General features: G+C 40.5%; 1 protein-coding gene across 34 annotated transcripts in view; it reads right to left on the bottom strand.

Moving 5' to 3' along the window:
• The window catches only part of AAK1 (AP2 associated kinase 1), a 163,319-nt gene that overhangs the window by 71,276 nt on the left and 64,690 nt on the right, over positions 1–27,353 (bottom strand). For all 34 annotated transcript variants that reach the window (XM_040623349.1, XM_040623353.1, XM_040623354.1 and 31 more), the window contains exon 3: positions 15,328–15,446. In XM_040623349.1, the coding sequence (XP_040479283.1) occupies positions 15,328–15,446 (119 nt within the window). The remainder of the gene's footprint in view (positions 1–15,327; positions 15,447–27,353) is intronic.

Below are 27,353 nucleotides of genomic sequence, written 5' to 3'. Positions count from 1 at the left end.
ATGTCATCAAGAAGTAAGCTGGGGAAAGAAAAAGTGAGCAAGCTGGGTAAAAGGATTTTTGCACAAATATAAGATAAAAAAAAACTAGTTTTAATAAATTGTTTTACTTTGTTTAAAAAAGGGGGGAGGGGAAGGGAGTGGAAACACAAGTGGTTCTGAGTCACCAGACAAACATGACAATTCAGGCCATAAAAACAGTAACTACCACTACACAAACTAGAGATTTGGCTGCTTAGAGCGACATATAAAGTCTCTTTTAATCTGAAATTATATACCAAAACAAGAAGAAATCTCATAGTAGCAAATGAATTTGCCTGAACCCTGAGCATCAAAGTTAAAATTCATTAGAACTTTCCTCTGAGGGAGTAAGAATGACTGTTGCCTCAGAAAGGTAGACAAAAATAGAAATGTGACCGCTGGAACTGACAGTGGGAAGTCACTGGAGCCCTATGCAAAAACAGTTTCAGAGAAGGGATAGGATGGGGGTGGGGGGGAAGAAATGGACTTGCAAAGAGTTGAGCACATAGAGCTGGCAACTACAGATGAGTCTTCTGGAACATTCTGTGCTCCAGAGAGGAACAGCATTGCCAGAAGGAATTCTCAGGATGAGAGAGAATCGAGCATGGGAGAGTGGAAGGAGCCAGGAGCAGAAACCTTCAGCATACAGGAGAGGACAACGGATAACTAATGGAACCAAGCCCGGAAGGAAGAAGGGGTGGGGACTGAGGGCACCGATAAAGGAACGGGTCTTAGAAAGAGGAGCAGGAAGGAAACAAGGATGGATAGGCGTATTGGTTTACAGCTGGAGAAAAGGGAACTTCAGTGAGTTCAGTTCTATTGTTCTGTTTTTGGTAGAGAACAAGACCACGTTTGCAGTACAACGGAATGAGAAAGAAGCTTGATGAGAGAAATAAAAGGCTTAGAGCAACTACTTTGGATAACAGACAAAGGCGATGATGAGGCAGAAAATGCAGTCTCTCAAGTTCCGCACAACAGAACGTGATTTCAGGGTTCATGTCGTAGAGGCCCGTTCTTCCCCCTGCTTTTTACTCTCATCACCAACTCTTCAAAAACTTGATTTCATTTACACAGTTGAGGAAGGAGGAAGAACGGGGAGAAGTTCTTGAAGCCAAAATAGAGCAGATGATCATGTTCTCCAAATGTTCGCAGGAGGAATCAAAGACTCATGTTTCCACATTAGTAATTTGTCTACATTTAACTGTTTGAAAAAGAATCAGCAACGCTACCTCTGATTTGTTTCACCCCGAGAGGAATAATAAAGAATCAGGAAGGAAAAAAAAAAAGCATTTGGTAGAGCCAAGAGGAGGTCAAGAGCTATTAGAGGACCCAAACTGGATAATTAACATCTGCAGATGGCATGCTAGAACAGGTGCCAGGCTGTTTGCTGATCAGTTCAAGCCCAAATTCCTGTTCATTTTGCCTTCTGCACAGTTCCTGAGAGACGTCCAAGCAGAAAAGATCTCCTCTTTGGAGGGAGACCATGGCACTTACTTTTAACGACTTGATGATGCAGCACATCTCAGATTTTAGAGTAATACCTCACTAGTCTGCAACTGATGGAGAAGATCGATTTGAATGGCTGCGAAACGCAGAAAAGGTCAAGAGAAAAACTTGCTGCAAAGTGAGACTGACTCACACTGAGGGTGCACTGCCCAGGTCGCAGCAGCAATAGGCCAGAGGAGGCCCAAGCATTCCCTGGCCTTCGTTAAAAGCCCTGTCCAGGCTTGGAGAACAGAAATGGACACAGAGGTACGGGATAGAGCCCACACGGAATTAGAGCTCAATCACACAGGAAAAGGCAGGATATAAGGAGGACGCCTTGATGCCCTTGGCGACAACTATTATTTGGGGTACACTGAAATAAAAATCTTTGTGGTAAGTGTAAGTCAAAACCTGATTTTCAGGGGAGTGGGAAATGTTCAGTTAAATTATAGATCAGATCAGTTTATATTACATGATTTAAACAGTGATAAGTCTAAGGAGTGTGTATTGTCATTTTAAACTTAATTTTTAGATTAACATTACAGAGGACTAATAAAGTACTGACATAAACATGCTATTAGAAGACCTGCTTTATTAAGTAGATATTTTAAATTATTTGTAGTTGCCTTATTAATATATTTATCTGTTTGAAGTGCTAAAAACTTTCTTCATAAATACATGCAAAAGCTGCCATTTGAAAATCATGCCTTCAACCCAGATCTTATAGGTTATCACAAATCTCAAGTTTATCTGGGGTCCTAATTAATGACACTTGTAGCATAAAACAGTATTCTATCCCTATCTTCAAAATTCCCACAGCAAGAGGATTCCTAGTTAAGAATCTTAAGGCCTTAGGTGAGGCCTTAATCCCTAAGTACATCTATAGAAACTTTTACATATAAGTTCAGGAAAACAAAGAAGATAGCATTCTAAAGAGCGTATCAATAACGTCGCTCACCTCCGAACAGTAAAAGGAGTATGGCATATAACTAATTTCCCTAGATATTTGCTCAGGTCACCCTTCCTTGGAATGTCAGCATGATACCTGCAAATTCCCAGCACTGATAGTGCTTGCATTTGCACAGATTAAGTTTCCAAAGAAGTAATTCACCGGCTTTGACCCCATTCAAATATTCAACATTTTCGGCTTTTATAACTCAGCATTATTGCTGCTTGCTTCTGGGAACACACCACGGTTCCACAGACCCTTTTAAAAAGCAAATTTCAGCCTCTTTTTTAACTTAAAGGTGAAGGAATCCAGTTCTAAGGCCTGAAATTTGTTTATTTCTCCTACTGGTTGCTTTGTGAAAATCTTCTGCCTTACTCTTCTTTGCTCCTTTTCCCCTCAATAATTCTAAATTTCCTTTATAACTCTCTTCAAGGAATTATTCACAGGCAAAGTAAAACATTAAGTCCGGTACGGTACTGAAAAGAAACACTTGGAGATCTAGGCTGGCCCTGGTGTTCTTGAAGGCCAAAGTATCTGGGCTTCTGCTACGTAACAAGTCTCAAATACCACTCTCCTCCACACTCACATTGATTCTCCGTTTCCAGAGTCTTACTCATTAATTAATCCCGTACTTACTGAACAGATCTTTCAAGTCATCTAAAATCTGATTTAGAACAGTGCTACTCAAACTTTTATACGCATATGAATTACTTGGGGATCCTGTTTAAAAGCAGATTCTAATCCAGTAGATCTAGGGAAAGGGCCCAGGATGCTATTCCTCAGTGGCATTTAAAGCAGCAAACACTTAGAGCAGTGCTAGGTGTGGCCCACAAAAGTGTGCTGGTTAGTAAACTGTTACCAGCCCATAGGGAGATAAGAAACTTGCTCCAGGCCATAAATCAATTAAGTAACTAAGCTGACTTGTTTCTTTTCCTAGTGATATTTTACCCACGAGGAACATAGTTCCTGGATTTACATTCAGGCACAACAACCTCTGAATAGCATCCATACGTTTATAGCCAATTGATTTTTGACAAGGGTGCCAAAACAATTCAATGAGGGAAAGATTAGTCTTTTCAAAAAATGATTTTGAGACAACTAGATTATCTACATGCAAAAGAAAAAATTTAGATCCCTACCTCATACCGTATACAAAAAATAATTCAAAATGGACTGAAGATCTAAAAATTCCCCAAAGAAAATATGCACACAAATCTTCATGGTGTTGGATTAGGTAATAGTTCTTAGATATGACACCTGAAGCACAAGCGATCAAAGAAAAAAAACAGATAAACTGCACTTCATCAAAATTTAAAAATTTTGCACTTCAAAGAACACTATTAAGAAAATGAAAGACAATGCAAAGAATGGAAAAAAAAATATTTGCAAACCATACTCCTGATAAGGATCCAGGCTATATAAAGAACCCTTAAAACTCAACAATAAAAAGACAACACGATGTAAAAATTGGCAAAGGATCTGAATGGACATTTCTCCAAGAGCATACAGAAATGGCTGATAAGCACATGAAAAGATGCTTAATACCATTAATCACTTGGAAAATGCAAATCAAAACCACAATGAGGTATCACTCCAAACCACAAGGATGGCTGTAATCAAAAAATAGAAACAATAAAAAATGTTGCCAAGGATGTGGAGACTGGAACCTTTATACGTTGCTGGAAGAATACAAAATAGTGCAGCTCCTATGGAAAACAGTTTGGCATTTTTTCAAAAAGCAGAGTTGTACTTGATCCAGCAATTTCATCCTTGTGTATATACCCAAGGGAAAGGAAACATAATGTTCACAGAAAAACTTGTACACAAATGTCCTCAGCAGCACTATTCATAATGCCAAAAAGTGGAAACAACCCAAATGTCCAGCAGGATAAACAAAATGTGATATACGCACATGGAATATTATGCAGCCATGAAAAGGGAAAAAGGTACTCATATATACTATCACATGGATAAATGAGGCACTCATCCATGCTACAGCATGGTTAAACCATCAACATTATGTTAAGTGAAAGAAGTCATAAGAGGCCATATATTATATTATTTCATTTATAAGAAATGTCCCGAATATACACCACAAAGTTGACTAACGGTGGCCAAAGACTGTGGCAAGGGGGGCATGAGGAATGACTGCTAACAGGGATAGGTCTCCTTCAGAGATGATGGAAAAAAATGTTCTGGAATTAGATACATGGTGATGGATAAATGACCCTGTGAATATACTAAAAATCACTGAATTATATTTAAAAGGGTGAATTTTATCTTAATTTACAAAGAAAAGTAGTATGAGGAGCTAGGGAAAGACAGCCAGGGAAAGACAAAGAAAACAAGGTCCTTTAAGTAGCACTGATCTAGAGCAGTCAGGCAGCTCGAATCGTAATCCCTTCTAGAGCCTTTGGACAAGCAGTTTTCTTACAATAATGCCACTTCTTTGGACCCTCAGCCCAAATGCAGACAGCCTGTACTGTACGCTTCCTTACATCCAACTGGAAACTTCCATCTCTTGTTCCTAGACTGTCCTCTTCAGAGCAAAAAGAGTAAGACGTCTTCTCCACTTTCTAAACAATTGAAAGATTATTAATTAGGCTCTAAATGTTTTCTTCTCTAGGTTAAATATATCTACTTCCATAGACATGTTTTTTGGTTGCATCACCACTTAAATGCTTCGCTTTGTCTATGTCCCTTTGACAAGAATGGCCCCAGGAAATGAATGGAATACTCCAGGTGTGGTCTGACTCATGCAGAGTAGACCAGCATCGTCACCTACTATTAATTTTATTAATGTAGCTAAAAATGGCATTTTTTTCTTTTGGCAGCTGAATTACACTACACATTCATACTGAGTTAATTGACCACTAAAATACTTAACTCTTTTTCCATTTTACACTGCTTTAAATCTCTGCCTTCCAGAACTATGCTTGTGAAGTTGTTAAAATAAAAATTCAAGAGTATGACCTGCCTTGTTATTTCATCTCATTAGAATCAGTCCATTGCTCCATTCATACGGATCATTTTGGATCCTGATTCTATTACACAATGTAGTGGTTATATCTTCCAACTTTATATTAGGTACAAAATTGATAACTGTGTCTTCTCTTTAACCAAGTTATCTGCTAAATGTAAAATAACATAAAACTAATGGTAAGCTGTAGGGCATTCTTCCTCAGAAGGTTTCCTCCAAATTAATATCAAACCACAGGTCAGATACCATTATACACAGTAGCTATTATTCCTGGCATCCAGCCTACACTATCCAACTTGCTCACAGATCTCTCATGAGTGTCCTTACCCAAATGACACAATCCATAGACCCTGGACCTAGTGCACTCAACTAAGTTTCCTATCCAGAAACCTTTCCAAAGAGGCCATGATGTTGATATGACATGGCCTGCTCTTACCCAACCTGTAAGTTTTTTGGATCCCTGCTTACTTATCCAAGGAACTACAAAACAGCTTAAAATTTTATTTTACTTCTAAAATAAGTAATATATTAACATTCAAAAAGAAAAAAAAAAACGAAATTACTTTCTACTCCAGTACTCATCCCCTATAGGGAAACCTCCCTGTTTCTTTCCCTTTCTCCCATTCACCCTCCCTCCCTCTCTCCTTCTCTCTCATCCTTTCAGTGTTTTGTTCAGGCAAATCCAAACAGTATGTATTATGGATGTGTACACACACACACACACACACACACACACACACACACATCTTTTCTTACACAGAAAATAGCATCAAAGCATCTTTTTAAATAATCTGTTCCAGATTCTTGTCCCCCATCAAGCCTGATGTCCCTACTGTGCACAATCTACCTTCCTCTCTTGTAGGAATATGGAAACATTTTCCTCCCTCAAATCTTCTGAGATCTCTTCTGCTGAAATCAAGTCTTCAAACGTCACTGGCGGCAGCTCAGTGTCCTCACTATCAAGCTCACTGCGAATGGAATCCATCTGGGCCAGGAAACGTGAACACAGAACCTGAGCGTCTGGCACAAGCTTGAGCTTGAGTTCTTATTCCTTTAAGTCTGAAGATAATTCACCTTTTCCTGCCTTTAGGTCAAGGAATCTGAAGTCCAAAACCCAACTTCCAATTGTCCGTCAGAAACCAAAATCCCTTTGGTCCATCAGGGTACACATCCCAGATGTTATCAAAGGACTCCTACCATACTCCGGTAAACGGTACACGGCATCTATCAAAATTAAACGTCTCTAGTGAGACTAGTAACCATTTCTGAGTTTGGGTAGGTGCAACAGGCACATCCTCACTCTGCTGTCAGTGCAGAGAGGATGCTGCTTCTTTGACCACTAACACGCATGTGAGAAAGCATGTTACCTCCTCCAATTCCTTTCACAGCTCTGACACTGTCTGAGAGAGGTAGGGTGTGGGTATGGCCTCTATCTGGCAGAAGTCTGAGCCTAGGAGGGTTAAAAACATCACATAGGGCTTCTGATTAAAATCGTAGGAAAAAAAATTTTTAAGTTAAGTTGAATTGCTTTCATCTCTGCTTCCTTCTAAAGCCTTAGGAAATGATGTAAAGAGTTTGTTTTTTAAAAAGCACAAACGGAAGACTTCCATTTCCAGGAAAATGGAGTAGATGTGCTCTTGCCTATTCTTCCTTCTAAGTACAACTAAATACTTTGGACACTAGTATAGATTTTAAAAAGCACAATAAGAAGGGCCTGAAATGTGGACAGAAAGCAGACTGACTAGAAACTTTGGAACCCAAGGAATGAAATGGTGGTGAGCTGCCTGAGATTTCTTTTTGTCCCATAAATCCTAGACTGGAAACTGAAGCAACTGGTAAGTTAAAAACACCAATGGGTGGAGACAAAAAAGCCCCAATAAAAGCTTGGTCTCTTTAGCCAAACCCAGGAAAAGGACAGCCTGGCAAGACAGAAACTCATAGACACTAACTACTCTTTTCCAGCCAAAAATCACAGAAAAAACTGCAGCCCCTCCCCGCAGACATGCCAGCAAAAGCCAAGTGGGAAGCCCAGACTTCCATCTTCACACACACACTATATATGTATATAACATATTAATATATAAAATATATATATATAACATGAACATATAATACATAACATATGCTATGTAATATATACACATATAATATGTCTATAACAGACATAATATATAGCTAATATATATAACATTAATTAGAATATTTAAAAGTTATACAAAGAAATGGCCAACAAGTATAGGAAAAGATGCTCAACATCACTAAACATCAGGAAAATGCAGCTCAAAATCACAAGGAGATAACACTTCATGCTTGTTAGGATGCCATTATTAAGCAAACACACACACAGACAATAACGAGTGCTGGCGAGGACGTGGAGGTATTAGAACCCTTGTGCACTGTTGGTAGGAATGTAAACTGATACAGCCACTGCGGAAAACAGAAAATTAAACATAGAATTACCATATTACTCAGGAACCCCACTTCTCAGGGTATATTCGAAAGAATTAAAAACAGGATCTTGAAGAGATACTTGCACATCCATGTTCACTGCAACATTATTCACAATAACCAAGGGGTAGAAGCAACCTAAACATCCACTAATGGATAAATGGCTGAAGAAAATGTGGCATTTATTTATAATGGAATATGACTCAACCTTAAAAAAGAAATCTTGTCATTTCTACAATATGGATGAACCATGAGGATATTATGGTAAGTGAAAAAAGCCAGTCATAGAAGGTCAAATATTATATGATTCCACTTACATGAGGTCTATAAAACAGCTAAATAAGTTCTAGAGATCTGCTGTACAACACTGTGCCAACAGTTAATAATACCGTACACTTAAAAATGGTTAAGATGCTAAATTTTAAGTTATGTGGTTTTGACCACAATTTTTAAAAGTTAGAGGAAAATTAAAATAAAATAAAAATTTAGATACTGGCTTAAAAACAAAAAGAAATCCTCAGAATTGAAAAAATAATTGCTTAGTTGATAATCTATGCAATATATCCAAATGAGTTGAAAATTTATACCCACACAAAACCTGTACACAGATGTTTATAACAGCTTTTATTCATAATTGCTAAAACTTGGAAGCAACCAAGATGTTCTTCAATAGACGAATGGATAAACTGTGAAATATCCATACAATGGAATATTATTCTGCTCTACAAAGAAATGAGCTATCAACCCATGAAAAAACATGGAAGAAACTTAAATGCCTATTAAGTGAAAGAAGCCAATCTGAAAAGGCTACACACTGAATGACTGCAACTATATGATGTTCTAAAAAAGGCCAAACTATGGAGACAGTAAAATAGAAATCAGTGGTTATCAGGGGTTGGGGGATTTGGTGGGATCAACAGGCAGAGCACAGGCAATGTCTGGGGCAGTGAAACTATTCCGTATGATACTATAATGGTAGATAACATGTTATACATTTGTCAAAACCATAACACAATACCAAACTCAATGTATAATACCAAGAGTAACCTTAACATAAACTACGAACTCTAGATTATAGTGACATGCCAATATGTCAACTCCCACCTCAAGTACCCAGGAAAAGAAGAAAAAAATAAACCCCAAGCAAGCAGAAAGAAATAAATAATAAATATAAGAACAAAAATCTATGAAAGGAGAAATGGAAAAATAGAGAAAATCAATTAAACAAAGCGATGGTTCTTTCAAAACATCAAGTGGCAAACCTCTAGCAATACCAACAAAGAAAAAAAGAAATAAGTTACAAATTACCAATATCAGAAATGAATCAGGGATTTTACCACCGACCCGGCACACATCAAAGGATACGACTAACAACTAACTCTACATTGCATAAATTTGACTTAACTTAAATGAAATGGACCAATTCCTCAAAAATATAAACTATTATAACTCACCTAATATAAAATGGATAATCTGAATAACCCCATAAGTATTAAGGAAACGGATTTTGTAACTTAATAACTGCCAAAAAAGAAATCCCCAGGCCCACGTGGTTTTACTGGAGAATTCCAACTAACGCTTAATTAAAGAAGAACAAACACCAATTCTACAAAATCTTTTCCAGAAAACAGAAGAGGAGGGAACAGTTTCTAACTTTCAACTCATGTTATAAAGCCAGAATTACCCTAATACCAAAACCAGAAACAGATTAATAAACCAGACCACTGACCCTCACTACAGATGTAAAAATCCTAACCAAAATATTAACAAATAGAATTTAAAAATATATAAAAATAATTATAGACCACTATCAAGTGAGGATTATTGCAGGGATGCAAGTTTGGTTGGATATTTGAAAATGAGTCAATGTAATATACCATATGAAAGCTAAAGAAGAAAAATCACATGAACATATCAATCGATGCAGAGAAAAAAACATCTGACAAGCTTCAATACCCATTCATGATAAAAACTCTTAGAAAAATAGGAGTAGAGGGTAACTTTCTCAAATTTATTTTTTATATCTGTTTTTTAAAACTACAATTAAACTTATGCTTAATAGTGCAAATCTTCTTTCCTCCTAAGATTGGAAAGAAGGCAAGGATGTCCACTCACCATTCTTACTCAACATAGTATTGCAAATTCTAGCTGATGCAAGAATGCTAGAAAAGGAAATTAAAAGGATACAGATCAGAAAGGAAGAAATAAAACCACCTCTCTTTGCAGGTAACACAATGGTCTATGTAGAAAATCCTAAGGAATCTAGAAAAAAATTCCAGAACTAGTAAATAAATTTAGCAAGGCTATAGGATAAAAGATAAACACAGAAAAATTAATTGGTTGGGGCACCTAGGTGATAAGCTTAGTTAAGCATCCAACTCTTGATTTCAGCTCAGGTCATGATCTGGGTGTGGGATTGAGCCCTGTGCTGGGCTCTGCACTCAGCAGGGAGTCTGAGATTCTCTCTCCCTCTCCCTCTGCCCCTCCCCACACCTGCACTCGCTCTCTCTAAAATGAATGAATGAACGAATGAATGAATGAATGAATGAAGAAAAATCCATTTGTTTTCTACATACTAGCAATAAACACATGGACACCAAAATTAAAAATCCAATACCATTTATAACCACTCAAAACAAAACCAAAAATCTATGTCTGAATCTAAGAACATGTACAAAGCCTACTTAATGTTGATGAAAAAAATCAAAGATACAAATAAATGGAGAGATGCACCATGTTCATTCACTGGAAAACTAAACAGAAAAGATGTCAATTTTCCCCAAATTCATATACAGGTTTAATGGAATTCCTATCAAAATACTTGCAAGACATTCTGTAGATAAAGATTATTCTAAAATTTATGTGAAAAGGCAAAAAAACTAGAATAAGTAAAACAATTTTAGGAAAAGTAGAAGAAATCAGTCTGATTTCCAGATTTATTAAAAAGCTACAGTAATCAAGGTTATATGGTATTGGTAGAGGGACAGACATATAGATTAATGGGAATAGAACAAAGGAGGGTCTGGAGATGGACCCTCACAAATATCCCCAACTGATTTCTGACAAACATATTCAATGGACGAAAGATAGCCTTTCCAACAAAGGGTGCTGGAGCAAATGGATACCCAGAGGCAAAAAATGAACCTCCATGTAAGTCTCACACCTTACCTAAAAATTAACTCAAAATGGATCACAGATGTAAATATAAAATGTAAAACTGTGAAACTTTTAGGAAAAAAAGACAAAATCTTCAGAATCAAGGGGTAGGCAGAGTTCTTAGAAATGACACCAAAAATATGTTCCACGAAAAGAAAAACAGATAAACTGGACTTCATCAAAGTTAAAAACAAAACAAAACAAAAACAAACAGAAAGGTCTTAGAAATTAAAAAGCCTGATAAATAAAAAATTCAGTAGGGTGGTTGGAATGTAAAGCTGAGGAAATCTGCTGGAACGTGGAGGGGAAAAAAAACCCAAAGAAATGAAAAATAAAAGGGAGAAAACAAGAATATTAGAAAAGGAAATCACCAAATGAGACAAGCTAAAATTTCTCACAATGCAAGAAATCTCTATATTACGTGGGAACACCATTTATTAATAAAAAATAAATGCACACAGCAAGGTGTATCATCAAGATATTTCATAACAGTGTAAACAAAGCGGAAACTGATAAATTTCTAAGGAGAAAAAACAGGTCACACCCAAAGGGCCGATATTAGAATGACTTCGGACTTCCTATGCACAACAATGAAAGCTAAAATACGGTACAGGAACGCTTTCAAATATCTGAATGAAATGATAACCTGAGCCAGAACTTTATATACGAGATTTCACATGTGTGAACATAAAGTAAAGACACTTCCAGGCCTGCAAGATCTCAAAAATTCACCTACCATGCATAAGGAAGCTACCACAGGATAAGCTCCACCAAAATGAGGAAGTAAAACAAAAACGAGTCAGGAAATCTAACAAAAAAGCGAGGCAAAGGGAATGACTAAGAAATTCCAAGATAAGACTGTAAATTAGGCCTAGAGAGCAACCAATCCAGATTTCACTGAGTTAGGAGACTGAGATTTTTCCAAGATAAAATGGACAGAACACATAAATGCATTTAAAAGTATTTTAAAAAATGATTTCTACAGCCTAAGGAGAGTTTGGAGTTAAACTGCTGAAGAGTACACAGAAAAAACAGATCAAAAAATTGAAAAAGATTATTAATTCCAGTGAAAAGAGAGTTATACAGAAAAGGAACAGTAATCCTAGTCCACCGGAAGATTCTGCAAGAGCAGTGTTTTCGTACATGTAAAAACTAATACTACCCTAACTAATATATTACCAAAACTTAACTGCTGTTGCCGCAGAATGGGAGATGAGCATGATTGCAGGTATTTGGGGAGAAGGGTGTGCAGGGGATGAAAGAGGGCTAAATTTTTACTTCCCATACTATATAATGCCTAAAATGGAGAAAACAATCAGGAACTAGCAATATCAGCACGTTCTTTTGAAACACATCAAATGAATCAACAAAAAGTGATTGTTCTGGGACCTTGCAGTGACAGAGGTGGGCCCCTCAGGGAATTGCCTGAAGTTTTTGGGAACAAGCTTAGTTCACCTATATGAGTTATTTAAGTTTTGAAAAAATATGAACTCAAAACAGAACAAAATCTTTCACAGCTAATATACAGCTGGGCCAGAACGTGAACTCATGTAACTCAGTTCCCAATCAGGTGTGTTACTTTGTGAGCTCATAAGGGACCTGTGCCCTCCCAGTTCCACACCTGCCTCGCACAGAGCCAGCCCTCAAACATGTTTCTGAATGAGTGGGAGAAAGTTAAAGAATGGGATTACTTTCATAATGCCAGAAAAATGAATGAGAAGGGCATTCCAGGCAGAGGAAACAGCAGAAGCAAAGACAGGAAACAGAGTGTGTGTGAGAGAGCTCAGTGAGGCAGGGACAAGGGGAGGAGGGGCAAAGAGAAGCAGCCAGAAAACCTAGTGGCTGGTGGAGGGACATGCAGTGAGGCTGGTTGTTGGGAGCCCTGTGGCGTGAGAGTCTGCGCGCACTGGTGCCTTGCGGACAGATCCAGGTGGCCCCGTGTGTTTGATTGAGCCTTGGGGTTTTTGTTTGTGTTGCAACGATGACAGCAACACTTATTTCTCCCAGCAAATGGTTTCTTCTCAAATGGTTTCAGCTTTTTGGAATCTAAAATAGCACCAGGCTCCCTAAAATCCTGAGGTCTTTTTCAGTAACCCAACTACAGTACAGCTAGTTACTCTAAGTAGCCCGAGAGGGCAACTCCACAGGGGGGGACGGGGCAAGCAAAGCGTCATGGAATTCCTACTATGCCACCTTCACCCATTTTTTGGACTTCTTTTTGTTCTTTACGAAAGCATTAAAATCAGGGCATAAAGGAATCATCACCTCTAGGTGAATATTTGCATCTGATATTACCATTATTCATACATTCATTTCATCCAAAGTCTATTAAACATAGCTGACACTTGAACGAGTTTGAACTGTGCAACTCTAGATGCATGTTTTTTCCTTAAACACAGTATAGTACTGTAAATGTATTTTCCTTATGATTTTTTCCTTATTTTTTTTTTAAGTAGGCTCCGTGTGGAGCTTGAACTCCCAACTCTGAGATCAAGACCTGAGCTGACATCAAGAGTCAGACGCTTAACCCACTGAGCCACCAAGCTGCCCCTCCTCATGATTTTCTTAATATTTTCTTCCCTCTAGCTTCCTTTATTGTAAGAATACAGTATATAATACATATAACATACAAAATATGTGTTGACTGTTATTGGTAAAACTTGCAGTCAACAGCAGGCTACCGGTAAAGTTTTGGGGGAGTCAAAAGTAATATGAGGATTTTCAACTGTTCAGGAGTCAACACCCCAGCCCCTTGTTGTTCAAGGATCGGCTGTATTTACTTTACGTCAAGCAGTCTGCTGGAATATAAAGTTCCTGATTTTAAAAAACTTCCCTTCTGATGGCAGAATTACTTATAAGATAACAAGTTAAGCAATATAATTGGTGTAAACAAAGGTATTGTGGAAACACAAAGGAATAAAAGACTATTTAAGGGTGTGCCTGGGTGGCTCAGTCAGTTAAGCCTTTGACTCTTGATTTCAACTCAGGTCATGATCTCAGAGTCATGAGATTGAGCCCTGCATTGGGCTCCACACTGGGTGTAGAGCCTGCTTAAGATTCTCTCTCCTCGGGGCACCTGGGTGGCACAGCGGTTGAGCGTCTGCCTTCAGCTCAGGGCGTGATCCCCGCGTTGTGGGATCGAGCCCCACATCAGGCTCCTCTGCTATGAGCCTGCTTCTTCCTCTCCCACTCCCCCTGCTTGTGTTCCCTCTCTCGCTGGCTGTCTCTATCCTGTCGAATAAATAAATAAAATCTTTAAAATAAAAAGATTCTCTCTCCTCCTCTCCCGTTGCCCCTCCCCCCTAGTCACACTCTCCTTCTCTCTTAAAAAAAAAGACTAAGTTTTTTAATGTATAATATCAAACAGAAGTGAAAGAGACTAACAAACTCCCACGTATCCACCGCTCTGCTTTGATCGTAACCCTTTGCCAATTTTGTTTCTCTTCTAAATCCACTCATTAACTTCAAGACATCATGTTATTTCATCTATAAATATTTCCGCATATACCTCTAACAGGAACTCTTTCTTTAAACACAGTATGTATCTGAATTGTAAAAACAAAGTTTTTAAGATGTGAGGTATAATTTCCATATAATAAAATTCACAGATCTTAAGGTACTCAGTTGAGTTCTAACACTTGTATAGCCCTGTATGACCACTACCCAAAACGTTTCTATGGCCCCGGAAGTTCCCACATGCCTCCTTCTAGTCAATTTCCCACACTCAAATGACCACTTTCTGATCTCTGTTACCACAGATCACTGTTCTTGGACTTCTATACATGGAATCATAGAGTATGTATAAGAGGTTTCTAGTCCAAAAAAAGGGAAAACCATTTCTGAAGGAAAGAACTACACATATAAAATATAAAGGTATGGAAGGGTATGTTCATGGAATGCAGAGAAGCTCAAGACGGATGAAAACCAGGGTTGGTAAATGACAGTAGACAAGACTAGAAGAGGCTCACTGGACAGCTAAGGTTTCTGGATTAAACTCCACAGTTAGTTCTGGGAATGAAGTTATGAAATAAACTTTTCCCGACGCGCAAACATTTCTCTGACCTTAAAAGTTGGTCAGTTCTCTCAATATGCTCCTTTCTCCCCAACCTTCCAGCTAAGGGTGACCAAGACGGGAGAAGCATGCTCCACCCCGTGTCTCTTCATCCTCATCTTGTGCTGAGACTCCCCTGCCATCTCAGGGAGGGAACAAGCCTCCCCAAACCCCCCAACACCTTTCTTATGAGAGGACACATTTTAGACAAGCAATCCCAAGTCTGAGGGGCAGCCTTACCATTATCTGGATTTCTCTCTTGCACACCTGGAGATCATGCTCATTGTTGACAAACATGCGTTTCAAGGCACATTTCATTCCATTGCTTGTCCTCACCAGAAACACGATAGCAAATCCACCTGTGAGGGAAACACACATACAAGCTCTTTTGAGTCGTGTTCAAAAAGTCCGTCAGATAATTACGGTGGCTGCAGCTTTGTGCTGTCACTGTTAATGGTACTGATGCCATCATCAGCTAGACCTGAGGGTGGGCCTGGCCCAGAAGGCACTCTTGGATTCAAGGGACTCAGGGATATTGCTATGGGATTGTGTGGCAAGATTCAGAAAAATTGTTCCTAAACACATATGTCAGGAAGAAAGAAGAACAGTAATTATCTTGCAAAAAACCTACAAATAAATAGATGAACAAACAGATGGAAGAAAAAAGAACTACATTCTAACCGCTGACCTAGGCACTTTGAGCTCTTAATTAATTCTTACTACAATCCTATGAGGCTGGGTGTTATTTTTCTCTTAAAGACTATTACCAGCTAAAGAAAACAGAGGCTCAAAGAGATTAGATTCGACCAAGAACTTAAAAAAAAAAAAAATTAAATCCAGCACTTAACCAGAGAGGCTTGGAAATTATTTTAATAATTGTTATAATAACGTCAAATTCAAGAAGCTTTCTCTTCCTTTTCAACCCTCCTCACCCCTCCCCCAACTTAGATCTAACAATTGACCTTGAGAAGTCCTCCTGCCTTTCCTACCTCATGGGCTATGGAGAAGACACAAAATATAGATATGAAAGTGCTCCCTGCCATAGCAGACACCAGGAAAGTATAACTCAATTACTGGGCAGATGTTCTAATGTCCACACCAATCTTTCTCTTAAAGACCAAAATTCATTAACAATGTTTATATAACTCTAACAGAAATTCTTAAATGCTCTGGATTGGTTACACCTTAGCATTTCCACAGATTCTTAGAACTCCTTCCTTCGATCTCATTCCCCAAACACTGTAGAAGGTGTTCAGTGCCATTGTTAACAGGGCTTATAGACAGATAAGGTGCAGCAAAGCTGTCAAAGCTGCTGGCTTTGGGATAAGCAGCAGTTAGACTGGGCACTTAGTCCATCTGCCTGCTCATACACCATCATAATTTAGTTTGACCTATCCTGTGCATTGACCTGGGTAGCAAAAAAAAAAAAAAAAAAAGTTGTGAGGCTATTGTTTGCACACGGGTGATCACTAACTGATGGAGAGGAACATAGAGAGAAGTCACCAGTGTGGGAAGCTGAGCTGAGGCTCTGGTGCAATGCTGGGGCTAGCAGCCACATGCAAAACTGATACAGAGCAAAAGCAGTGACTCTAGATCTTGAGGCGGAAGACTTCAGTCCTGTTGAATCTCTCTACATCCTCTAAGGCCCCCGGGCCTTGAGCACCTGTCTGTTGATGTCCATGGCCATTTCCTGGTCACAGTGTGTATCCTTTTTCAAGTCGGCTTGGATAGGTTTCTGCAGCTTGTAACCAAAGAGAGCCTTAATCATAAAGCACTCTTGCATGTTTTCATATAATACACACATAATTCTGTGTTTACAAAAATGTTAATGGGCTCAAATGTTCCAAGTGTGCATTCTGATAATGTTTACCAGAGCCTGCATGTTTGTAGATTTCCTAGCACAACGTCCTTCTTCAGGAGTCAGGTAAACACTAAGATTTGCCATAAAGTCTTTAATTTCCACAGTCATCTTGAATCTTTGTATCTCCGTAACATTTTCCATTTTCTTGCAATACTTTACAGTCGGCTTACACTGCTCACTCGTCAATTTTAATTCTAGAAATTTACTTTAAAAATTTGTTTGAAACCCTACCATGTACTGACGAGTAGAGGTCTTATAACGCACACACACAATCTCAATTTTAAGATGTGTATTTTTTACACTGGAATTTTTAGGCTATCAGAATTTTTCTTGTAATAAATATGTACATTGAATGCAGTAGTACTTAATCTTCTTTTCCCCAAAAAGGTACTAAATTCATGATGCGTCTTATTTTCAATCAGAATTAGAAATGCTAATATAAATTATAAAATATCTGTGTGTATTCATAATTATTTTGTAAACAGTCCAAGTGAGTATTCATTTTATAGGTATTTGAATATTTTTTAAGGATTTCATTTATTTGGGATAGAGTGCGAGAACACACACAAGCAGGGCAGAGGGGCAGAGTGAGGGAGAAGCAGATTCCCCGCTGAGCAGGGATCCCGATGTGGGACTCAATCCCAGGACCCAGAGATCAAGACCTGAGCTGAAGGCTGACATTCAACCGACTGAGCCACCCAGATGCCTCAGGTATCTGAATTAAAAAAAAAAAAAAAAAATTACAGAACTACAGACTTTGCATCAGTAGTGCTTCTAGTCAGCATTAAATCTGACCATCTTGCTTTACGAGCAGAGGAAAGTGAGGCTTAGGAGTCTCCTGGCTAATTATGCAGAACCTGAAATGGTGTCACTCTGCTGACTGTCCAAACAATGTTCTTTCCACTTTACTCATCTTAGAGAAAACCTGTGTAACAGCCCCTTTAAATACGAAGGAGACATCCGACAGTGCTGTAGAACATGAGCTGGGAAGGACCATGTCTGCAGTTCTGTGATACATGGAACCACCGAAGTGGGGGCAGTCCCTTCAGAAGCAGGTTGATGATGCACCAATCCGAGATAACTGCCACCAGATGGGAGCAGTGTAGTTTTCTTTGCCAGGTAGCAAGATGACCTTTCCAGCCGAAACTGAAGAAATGTGGCATATGCCTACATCAAGATCAAGCAAGCACAAAGGGCTGAGAAGAGCCAGCCAAGATTCTCAAAGCCTGTGACCATCACAGAGCTAAAGGTAAAGCAATGAGCCTGTATGCCTAACACAGATGGAACCACGTGATTTAGCTTCCATGCCCACAAAAGGGCTTATTTGCAGGTGAGAAGCATGTAAGTCAGAGCTTCTTGATCAAATTCAAAGGCTGCTAGGATGTGTCAGTTTAAAGATGTTGGTCACTATCAGTGTGCAGTTGACCAACTAGAGATGTAAGTTACTCCGTGAGAAAGAAGAGGGGTGAGAGCACCACTCGAGGTACCGCTCTAGCACAGGCCCGGGGCCGCCGTACAGACCAGGGTACGAAGATTCTCAGCCACAGCTAAGCAGAGCTCAGGCTGTTACCGAAGAAGGCAACTATAAGACTGGCAATAGAGATGCTTACTTCAGATTGAGTTGCATCCCAAGACCTTGATTAAATGGAAAAACCTAAAGCCGCGCTGGGGAGGGTTTGGACAGAGGTAAGAAAAGCTAACATGCAGCAGAGCTGTGCCAATCTGCCCACTGGTATCTGTGCCAGTCTCTCGGCCTACTTGCGTTCTTTTTTGAAACGCTAAGATATTCCCTATGATTTCACTGGAATCCATTTTGGGGGAAAATTCATGAACTTATTGAATCACAAAGGGAAAAAGGATTCATTCCATTATGTGAGGTAAGCAAGTGAAATCGCCGTGATAATTTTGACACAGACACACATTAGCCCCTTAAACAGGTCGGAATATCCTTTTACTTCCACAAAGAAACATGGTTTCTCCCACTTTCCCTAAAATATATAGAGCACTCTTGGGTATTTCTCCCCCTAATTTTTTAAAATTATTTTTGCTTAAAAAACTTTTTTAAAATTCAATTTAACATATACTGCATTATTAGTTTCAGGTAGAATTTAGTGATTCATCACTTACATAGAACACCCAGTGCTCATCACAAGTGCCCTCCTTAATGCCCATCACCCACTTACCCCACCCCCACCCACCTCCCCTCCAGCAATCCTCAGTTTGTTCTCTATAGTTAAGAGTTTCTTATGGTTTATCTCCCTCTCTGTTTTTGTCTTATTTTATTTTTCCTTCCCTTCCCCTATGTTCATCTGTTTCTTAAATTCCACACGAGTGAAATCCTATGGTATCTGTCTTTCTCTGACTGACTTATTTCACTTAGCATAATACCCTCTAGTTCTGTCCACATCACTGCAAATAGCAAGATTTCATTCTTTTTGATGGCGGAGTAATATCCCATTGTATATATATATATATATACCACCTCTTTCTTATTGATTCATCTGTCAATGGACATCTGTCCTCTTTCCATAGTTTGGCTATTGTGGACACTGTTGCTATAAACATTGGGGTTCAGGTGCCCCTTTGAATCACTATGCTCGTATCCTTTGGATAAATACCTAGTAATGCAATTGCTGGGTCATAGGGTAGTCCCCCTAATTTTTAATGATGTGGGTGGGTACTTGTCACTCACTATGAGATTAGAGGTTTTCGTCTCTTTGGTTCCCCTCTGTATCCTCATGCCCTAGAATAGTGCCTAACATGCAGAAGGCCCTCAAAAATTAATTAACTTCCCTCTTACTGTTACTACAGAGAATAGAAAAGGCTACGGAAAGTGGTGGGGGAGGAACCATGGGAAACTGAAGCAATGGCTCATATAAAGGAACAGCCACTACACAACTCCAGGTACGCTGTGCCACGGGAACATAAGCCCAGATCTGCTAGTGTTAAAGATAAGCTGGAAACCCAAAATCGTATGTGAAATATCCAGGCAACAATCACATTTTAAATTAAAGCTGGAGAGGCTGACACTACAGAGCTAAAGGAAACACATCTGAAAGGCTGAGTCTCCTCCGTCTGATCTAGTCTAACCTCTCATCTTACTGATGGCCAGGGGAGGAAGTCTCACAGCCAGTGGTACACAAAGTGAATATATAAATATATATATATATATATAGGGCTCATACACTGGTTATCACAGTTCTTGCTTCCCTTCCCTTCCCTAAAGAGGAGTTTATGGAATTTGCCCCTACCCAGCATTTGTATTTGATTTTATACTTTTTCAAAGGCATTTCAAAATAAATTATTTCATTTATATTTTCACAATAACTGAATGAGGTAGATGAACTACCCACTGTCCTCATTTTCCTGATAGGAAAGAAATGTAGAGAGATTAAGCTCCTTTTACAAAAATACACACAGCCAGTTAGTGGGAGAGTGCAGACTATATCCTTCATCTTTTTAAATGTTTTAAACCAACTTTATATACAATACAATGCACCCTTTTAAGTGTAGAGTTTGATGAGTTTTCACACCTTCATACATTATACACTACACACCATCACCTCCATCAGTCCAGGGCAGTGAACAGTTCCTTGTGCCTCTCCGCAGGCATCTGCTCCTTCCCATACTAGCTCATGTAACTTCCGATCTGCGTTCTGTCCTATGGATTAGTTTTGCTTGCTCCAGAGTAAATGGAATCATACAGTATATACTATTATGTCTGGCTTCTTCTGTATAATATTTCTGAGATTTATCCTCATTGCTACATGTATCAGTAGTTTGGTTGTTTTTTTTTTTAATTGCAGACTAGTATTCTATTATATAGATATTCCACAATTAGTTTATCCACTCACCTGTTAAAGAACATTTGCAGTGTTTCTACTTTGGGCTGTTATAAATTAAACTTTCATATAGAAGTCCACTTTTTGTAGACGTAAGTATTTATTTCTCTTGAGCAAATAACTAGAAATGGAGTTGCTGGGACATATCATAAATATTTATTCAGCTTTATAAGAAACTACTAAATAGTTCTCCATAACAGTTGTACCATTTTGCACTCCCAACAGCCACACATGAGAGTTCTCGCTGTTCCACGCCCTCATCAACACTTGGTATTGTTAATCTTTTTCTTTTAGCCATTCTAGTGTATAGTGATATTTCGTTACGATTTTAATTTACATTTCTCTATAGATCCTTCAGCATTTAAACTCCTAGGATTAGCTGCTCTCCAGCACCTTCCTGATGGAAGGCTTTATTTAATAAGCACAGGATCAGAGTCACGGATGAATTACTGAGGTCACGTGGACTTCTACCTCTCAAGCAAAGAGGACAAAAGTGCTTAATTCTCTTCTGTGAGAAGCAGACAAGTGAGAATTTATATACAGAGGGAGAATTCTATCATCTCTAAAAATTTTCACCTCTGACACCAACAAGAGATCATGGGCCTCCACGTCATTTTCATGGCTGAAGCTCTTTAAGCAGAACCTCCTTGGGAGCCTAATCATGATTGTCAGCACCAGCGATGGGGCTCCTGAAAACCGACACGTATGTAGTACCTCTCCGGGCTTTGTCTCAAAGACTGAATCATGCTAGATAGTATCAGGCCCCAGGGGCTGCTCTGAATGAATTGAGACCTGACCCGCGAGGGGTGGGGGTGATAAGGTAACGGGCAAGAGAAGAAAAACACCACAGTGACTATCTCCAGAGCGTTGTGCACAGAGATGGGAAACAGCTGGGCAGACAATGAGAACGATGAGAGCCAGGACTAAGAGACAACAGAAGCCCAGCACGGGCTGAGACAGGGTTTCTGGAGCTGCTGCCAAAGAGGCTTGGGTGGATATTTAATATTGGGCATAGATCCTAGCCACAAAAAAACTTCAACCTGCTTATTTCCTACAGGTAAAAGAAATATCATTTCCTAACAGAAGTCCCAACTACACTTTCAGGAATGGCTTCCACTTGTCTGAGATGAAAGGAACCAGAGGATACTAAAATGGGGAAAACCTCGTCTGGACCCATATTCTGCTCTTGTCTTCCACTTTTCCACCCTACAAACTCTTTGTTTCCCTTTTAAAATAAGATTTAACCCAATGAAGGCTGTTGACTTGATGCAATTTCTCTTCAAATGACACAAGGAAGAGAAGATGAGCATGTAATAACCCTCAGAACCTTTTCTGAAGCATCAGACAGAGAACCCAGTAAAGTGGAATTTAGCCAGCAGATAAAACAGTATGGGCAACATGGGACAAGCTATTGGATCTCTTTGGCCTCCATTTTCTCAACTGCAGAAATTAAGATTCAACTAGTGGTTTTTAAACAGCTCCTCAGAGCCCTAGGACACAGGAGGTACTTCAGTGGCCCCGGGAGGAAAAATAACCCCATGCCAAGGTAGGACTCTGCACACAGCTTCTTTCTATCTGCTTAATATTAATTCTGAAAAAGACACTGGGGGAAAAGGGGGTGACTCTGCTTTAAAGGAGAAGAGAAAAAAGTACCCCAAAATATTCTGTAGTTTTATGTAAAAGTATTTTATAAAGAGAAAAAGACTACACCACTGCAAGTCATACAAAGGGCCCTTCCCTACACGCCTACTGCGGATATAAATACATACAGGCAGCTTCGGGGGCAGGGGCAGGGGCTGCGCCACCACATCCACTGTGCATGGAGACCATGCAGTCTTCCTTCACAGTCCGACAGGTTAGCTCCAACCCTGGCTCACACGGGCCACGATCTCCGTGAAACCCTGTCCTCTCACCTGTCAAGGGCGGCTGATATCTCCCTCATGCTTTAGGGGAGGGTTACATGATAAGCAGAGCACCAAGCACATGAAAGGTATGTGATGGGTATAGGGTTCCATCCATAATCCCCCCCCAAATCCTCAGTATCTGTAGGATACCTAATTTAGCATAAAGTTCTAAATCTGGAATATCTTTTTGAAATCAAGGGCATTAAATCCAAATGCTAACAGGGACCAGACAGATTGTGCAAAAGCGGGAAACTGTCCAGGTATAACACAATGTATAGACAGAGGCCAGTGACACGGACTTGCTGGCAGAAGGACCACGGGTTGGGGACTGCACCAACCAGAAGTGCACGCCCCAGCTCATAAGCAGCCACTCTTCAAATCCAGCCCATCGCCATGGAGGAAGGTGGGCTGAGGGTTACCAAGTTTTTTGACTTCCAAGAGAAGCTGGAGTTTTCTGTGAAATCTCCTGATTGATTGATTGATTGATTGATTGATTTTTAAGTAGGCTCCACACCCAGCATGGAGACCAATGCAGGGCTTGAACTCATAACCCTGAGATCAAGACCTAGGCTGAGATCAAGAGTCAGACATATAACCGATTGAGTCACCCAGGTGCCCCCAAATCTCCTTATTTTTAAATTCAGGCAACAAACTTTAAAAAAACAAATCTCTTAAAACCTGTGCAGTTAAGGAAATCTATTTCCAGGTTGGGATTGAACTACAGAAACCTGCTTTGATCTTTGAGAGCCTTGTGAAGTAAGCAGGCCATGTATTACAATCTCCATTGGGCCAGATGGGAAACTGAGGCACCGAGAAAAGCCTAGGTGGCCTTAGTCCTGCTACTTAGCGGCAGGGCCAGGGCCGGAATATAGGTGTGCCAGTTCCTGGCCCTCACCTTGGTCCACTCTCTCCTGCCACCATCCCCTCCCTTTAGCAGTAAGCCATGCACAGCTAGGGAAGGTAAGGAAGGGAAAAGACACAGTGACAGGCCAGGGGCCTCTGCAGCTGACCAGGTGGGACAGAGCCCTCTGTTCAGTGAGTACCTGGGCGCATGGTCGCGGTGTCTGTGAGCTCCCACAGACAGCGACAACCAAGAGGCTGACAAACTCCCATCTACTGTACATTCACATTGAAGACGACTTTGCCAAAAGTTTCAGAAGGAACAAAAATTTTCAACACTCTGTCACAGATGGCAAGGAGCACAACAAAGATTTTACGGGAGAAAAGGTCAATCTGTATCATTTGTCAACACTGATTTCAGTGGGGACTAGGAGTTTTGGGTTTTGGGTTTTTTTTTTTAACATTAATCTCTCAAATTAAAAATCACCATGTGCCAGCTCCTTCTGGGGAACATGTCTAAGCAGTCCCTTCCTCAGGCAGAAAGAACACCCAGATGGGGGAAGACTAGAGATATTCAACTTTCTCCCCCTGCCCCCCATCAGGAACCGTGGGCACGAAGTCAGAGACTGGCAAACTCTGGCAGTGGTGCTGAAACGTCAACCCAACCCAGTCAGTCCACGGCCCAGGCTGAATGTGGGGCAGATGGCAACTGCCACTTCCTTTCCAGGACTGTGACTACTGGAGAGCATCCCCAGCTCGGGGGGTTCTCTTTGGGGGTTTGGCAGGAGTCTCTTAAAAAAAAGAGAGAGAGAGACATTTTCAGGGAAGGCACCTGGGTGCCTGGAATAAAACGTTAGGGTTTAAGAACTCAAGCTGGCTCACACACACCAGAGGCGTGCGACGAAGTACTGCACGCAGACCCAGGGCCAGAGCACGCGGGGCCGCGTCTGTCAACAGCTAAGGCCAAGCAAGAGAGCCTTCCCGGAGCTCCCCGGCCCCACCGTCGCTGTCGCATTCCCATGGGGTCAGCAATTGGACAAAGGAGAGAGAAAGAGTAAGAGACATCATAGGGCCACGTTCTATGTTCACTTAAATCACTGAGCAGCTTCCCTGGGTCAGACCGAGCCACTTCCTGTTCTCTCTACTATAGCGCGGGTGATGATCTTTTAAAAATGGAAAGTGAGTATTATTCACCCGTGTGGAACTCCTCAGGGGCTCACGGCCCCTCTGTGAATAAAACTCCAAATGCCGGCTATGGCCTGCGAGGCGCTACGTGACGGGACGTGATCTCTGGGCAGCCTCACTCGTACACCACAGCCTGCCGCTGCTCACCCTGGTCCAGCCCCAACTGCCTTCTTTCTTCCCCAGTGTTACACTCCACCCTCCCTGAAGATTTCTGCGCATGCTTCTCCCTTTGCACTATGCACTTGTGGCCTGACCAGCTCCTACCAAGCATCCTTCAGGTTTCAGTCTGTTACTTGGATGAGGCTTCCTTGATTGCCCCTGGCCTCACCCCCTTCTTCTGATTTAAGTTAAATCCCCTGTTACACCCAGCACCCTCTACTTTTCCTTTGGGACGCATCAGGAGTGTAATTAAATACTTAGGTGGGTAATTCCTGGTTTGATGCCCTCTTCCCCTGAATTCTGTAAAGTGCACAAGATCAGGGACAATGACTGACTCACTGTGGCCTCTGTCACCCAGCACCGTGCCCACTGCATAAAAGGTACTCAGTGTTGGTTACACAATGTGTCTGCCTAGCACCATAATGGATACACCACCACCACCTCCCCCCGTCAAAAACCCCAAAACAATAGAAAACACAGCACGGTCCCAGGCTTTCAGAAGATTAAACTCTACTTGGAGATAGAAGGGCTACATTTTGAGAAAAGGTCCCCTGGGGAAAACGTAGTCTACCCTTATACAGAAAAGCCCTGAGTGCTCAGCCTTGCACAACTGAGGGCCGTGTGAGATGAGAGCCAACTGGACAGTTACATCGGCAGCATGCTCATGGTGTGGCATTATGGAGAGCTGTACAGAAATCTCTGTGCTGTCACACGGTGACACTTTCTCTGTGCGCCATCCCTTCTTTTAAAAATAACACTTGAGCTGGAAATGAAAACCCTCTTCGGTGGAGAAGGAAAAGAAATCAAACACCCCCATGCTCCATCCTGCGCCACCTCTCCCCTGAACAAGTGGAGAGCCTCTTGGGCCTGAACTGTCTCACTCTCTCTAAGCCACTGGTGCCAGCAATATTCTGATAAGTGGTGTGCAAACAGAGCAGCTGAGGTCAACTCTGTGAGCCCCCAACTGCAGACATCCAAGCTCTGGCTCTAATCATTTCCGCTAGGCCCTGCTGTATGTCACTGGTCCACACTCTCCAAAGGAGAACTGGGGTTTTGGCAAAGGCAAAGGATGGCTGACATTCTCTCAGCTCCCAATTGTTAGTTCTAGAGCATTCCACCTTCACTTCGTGCTAAAGCCTTCTGTCTGAGGTTCAGGATTTCCGGATGTATGGCCCATCACTGCCATACACCATCCCCTAGGTGTGGTCCCTCCCCTTGGACTTGTGCACCAGTTCAGTTTCCTTCCTCTCCCAACTCCTGCCATCACCTGGTTGATTTCACTAAATCCTAACAATTCTGTCCCTTAAATCTCTCCAGGATCCATCCTCTCCACTCCATCCCTGGTACTCGTTCACATTCTCCTCTTTCCTTACCAGGAGAACTAAAAGAGAGTCCTCAGTTTCTATATGCCTTGAATCTCTTTCTCTTCTAAAACTCATATCTAAGAACTCCTCTTAAAAGCATTCATTGGTTCCCCAACTCATATCTAAGAACTCCTCTTCCCCAATTCATATCTAGTAACTCCTCTTAAAAGTGTTCATTAGTTCCCCAGAGTAAAGACCAAATTCCTTACACAGCAGTATGTAAGAACCTTTGTATCTTTCATTTTATTACAAAAAATTTCAAACACACAGTGAAGTTGAGACGATCATACTTCAAATAGCCACACACCCACCACTAGAGTCTACAATGTTTTAGTATACTTGTTTTATCACATATACATCATCCATCTATGCAAATATCAACTCGTCTTATTTTTGACCCATTTCCAAGTAAGGTGCAGACCTCAGTGCACTTCATTCTGAATGCTTCAGCATGCATACCTTTAACTTGTGTCCAGAGTTCACGGTTCTCTTTTGGGGGAAGGAAGGAGGGTAGAAATAAAATCTATTTACAGTGAAATGTACAAATCTTAAGTTTATTATTGGGTGAGTTTTGATAAACACATACACTCAATGTAACCCAGACCCCTACCAAAATATTAGACCTTTCCATCACTCAGAAAATTCCCTTATACCGCTTTCCAGACAATCCCACCCTTGTATCCCCCCTAGAGACAACCACTGTTTTGACTTTTTAATCTATTGCTGGGTTTGCAGGCTTTAGAACGTCATATAAATGGAAAAATACAGTACAGGCTTGTTTTGGTGTAAGGATCTTTCACTCACCGTAATAGCTTATGTTGTTGAGTGTATCAGTGTATTAGTCTTATTGCTAACCTGTTTATCCTTTCTTTTACAGAGAAACATTGAGTTATTTCAAGTTGGGAGCTATTATAAAGGAAGCTCTATATGCATTCTTGTACAAGTCTTTTGTATCATAAAATAAATATTTCTCTGGGGTAAATCACTAACACCCAAGCGTGTAAGTGCTGGGCCACCGAGGAGGTGTATATTTAATTTTCTAAGGAACTGCCAGACCTTTCCTCAAGGTGCTGATATCATTTTATACTCCCACCAACAAGGTATGACAGCT

The sequence above is a fragment of the Ursus maritimus genome, unplaced genomic scaffold (assembly GCF_017311325.1).
Source record: "Ursus maritimus isolate PB19 unplaced genomic scaffold, ASM1731132v1 scaffold_6, whole genome shotgun sequence".
Taxonomy (NCBI): Eukaryota; Metazoa; Chordata; class Mammalia; order Carnivora; family Ursidae; genus Ursus; species Ursus maritimus.
The sequence above is the reverse complement of the archived record's forward strand: the minus strand, read 5'-3'. Positions and strand labels throughout refer to the sequence as shown.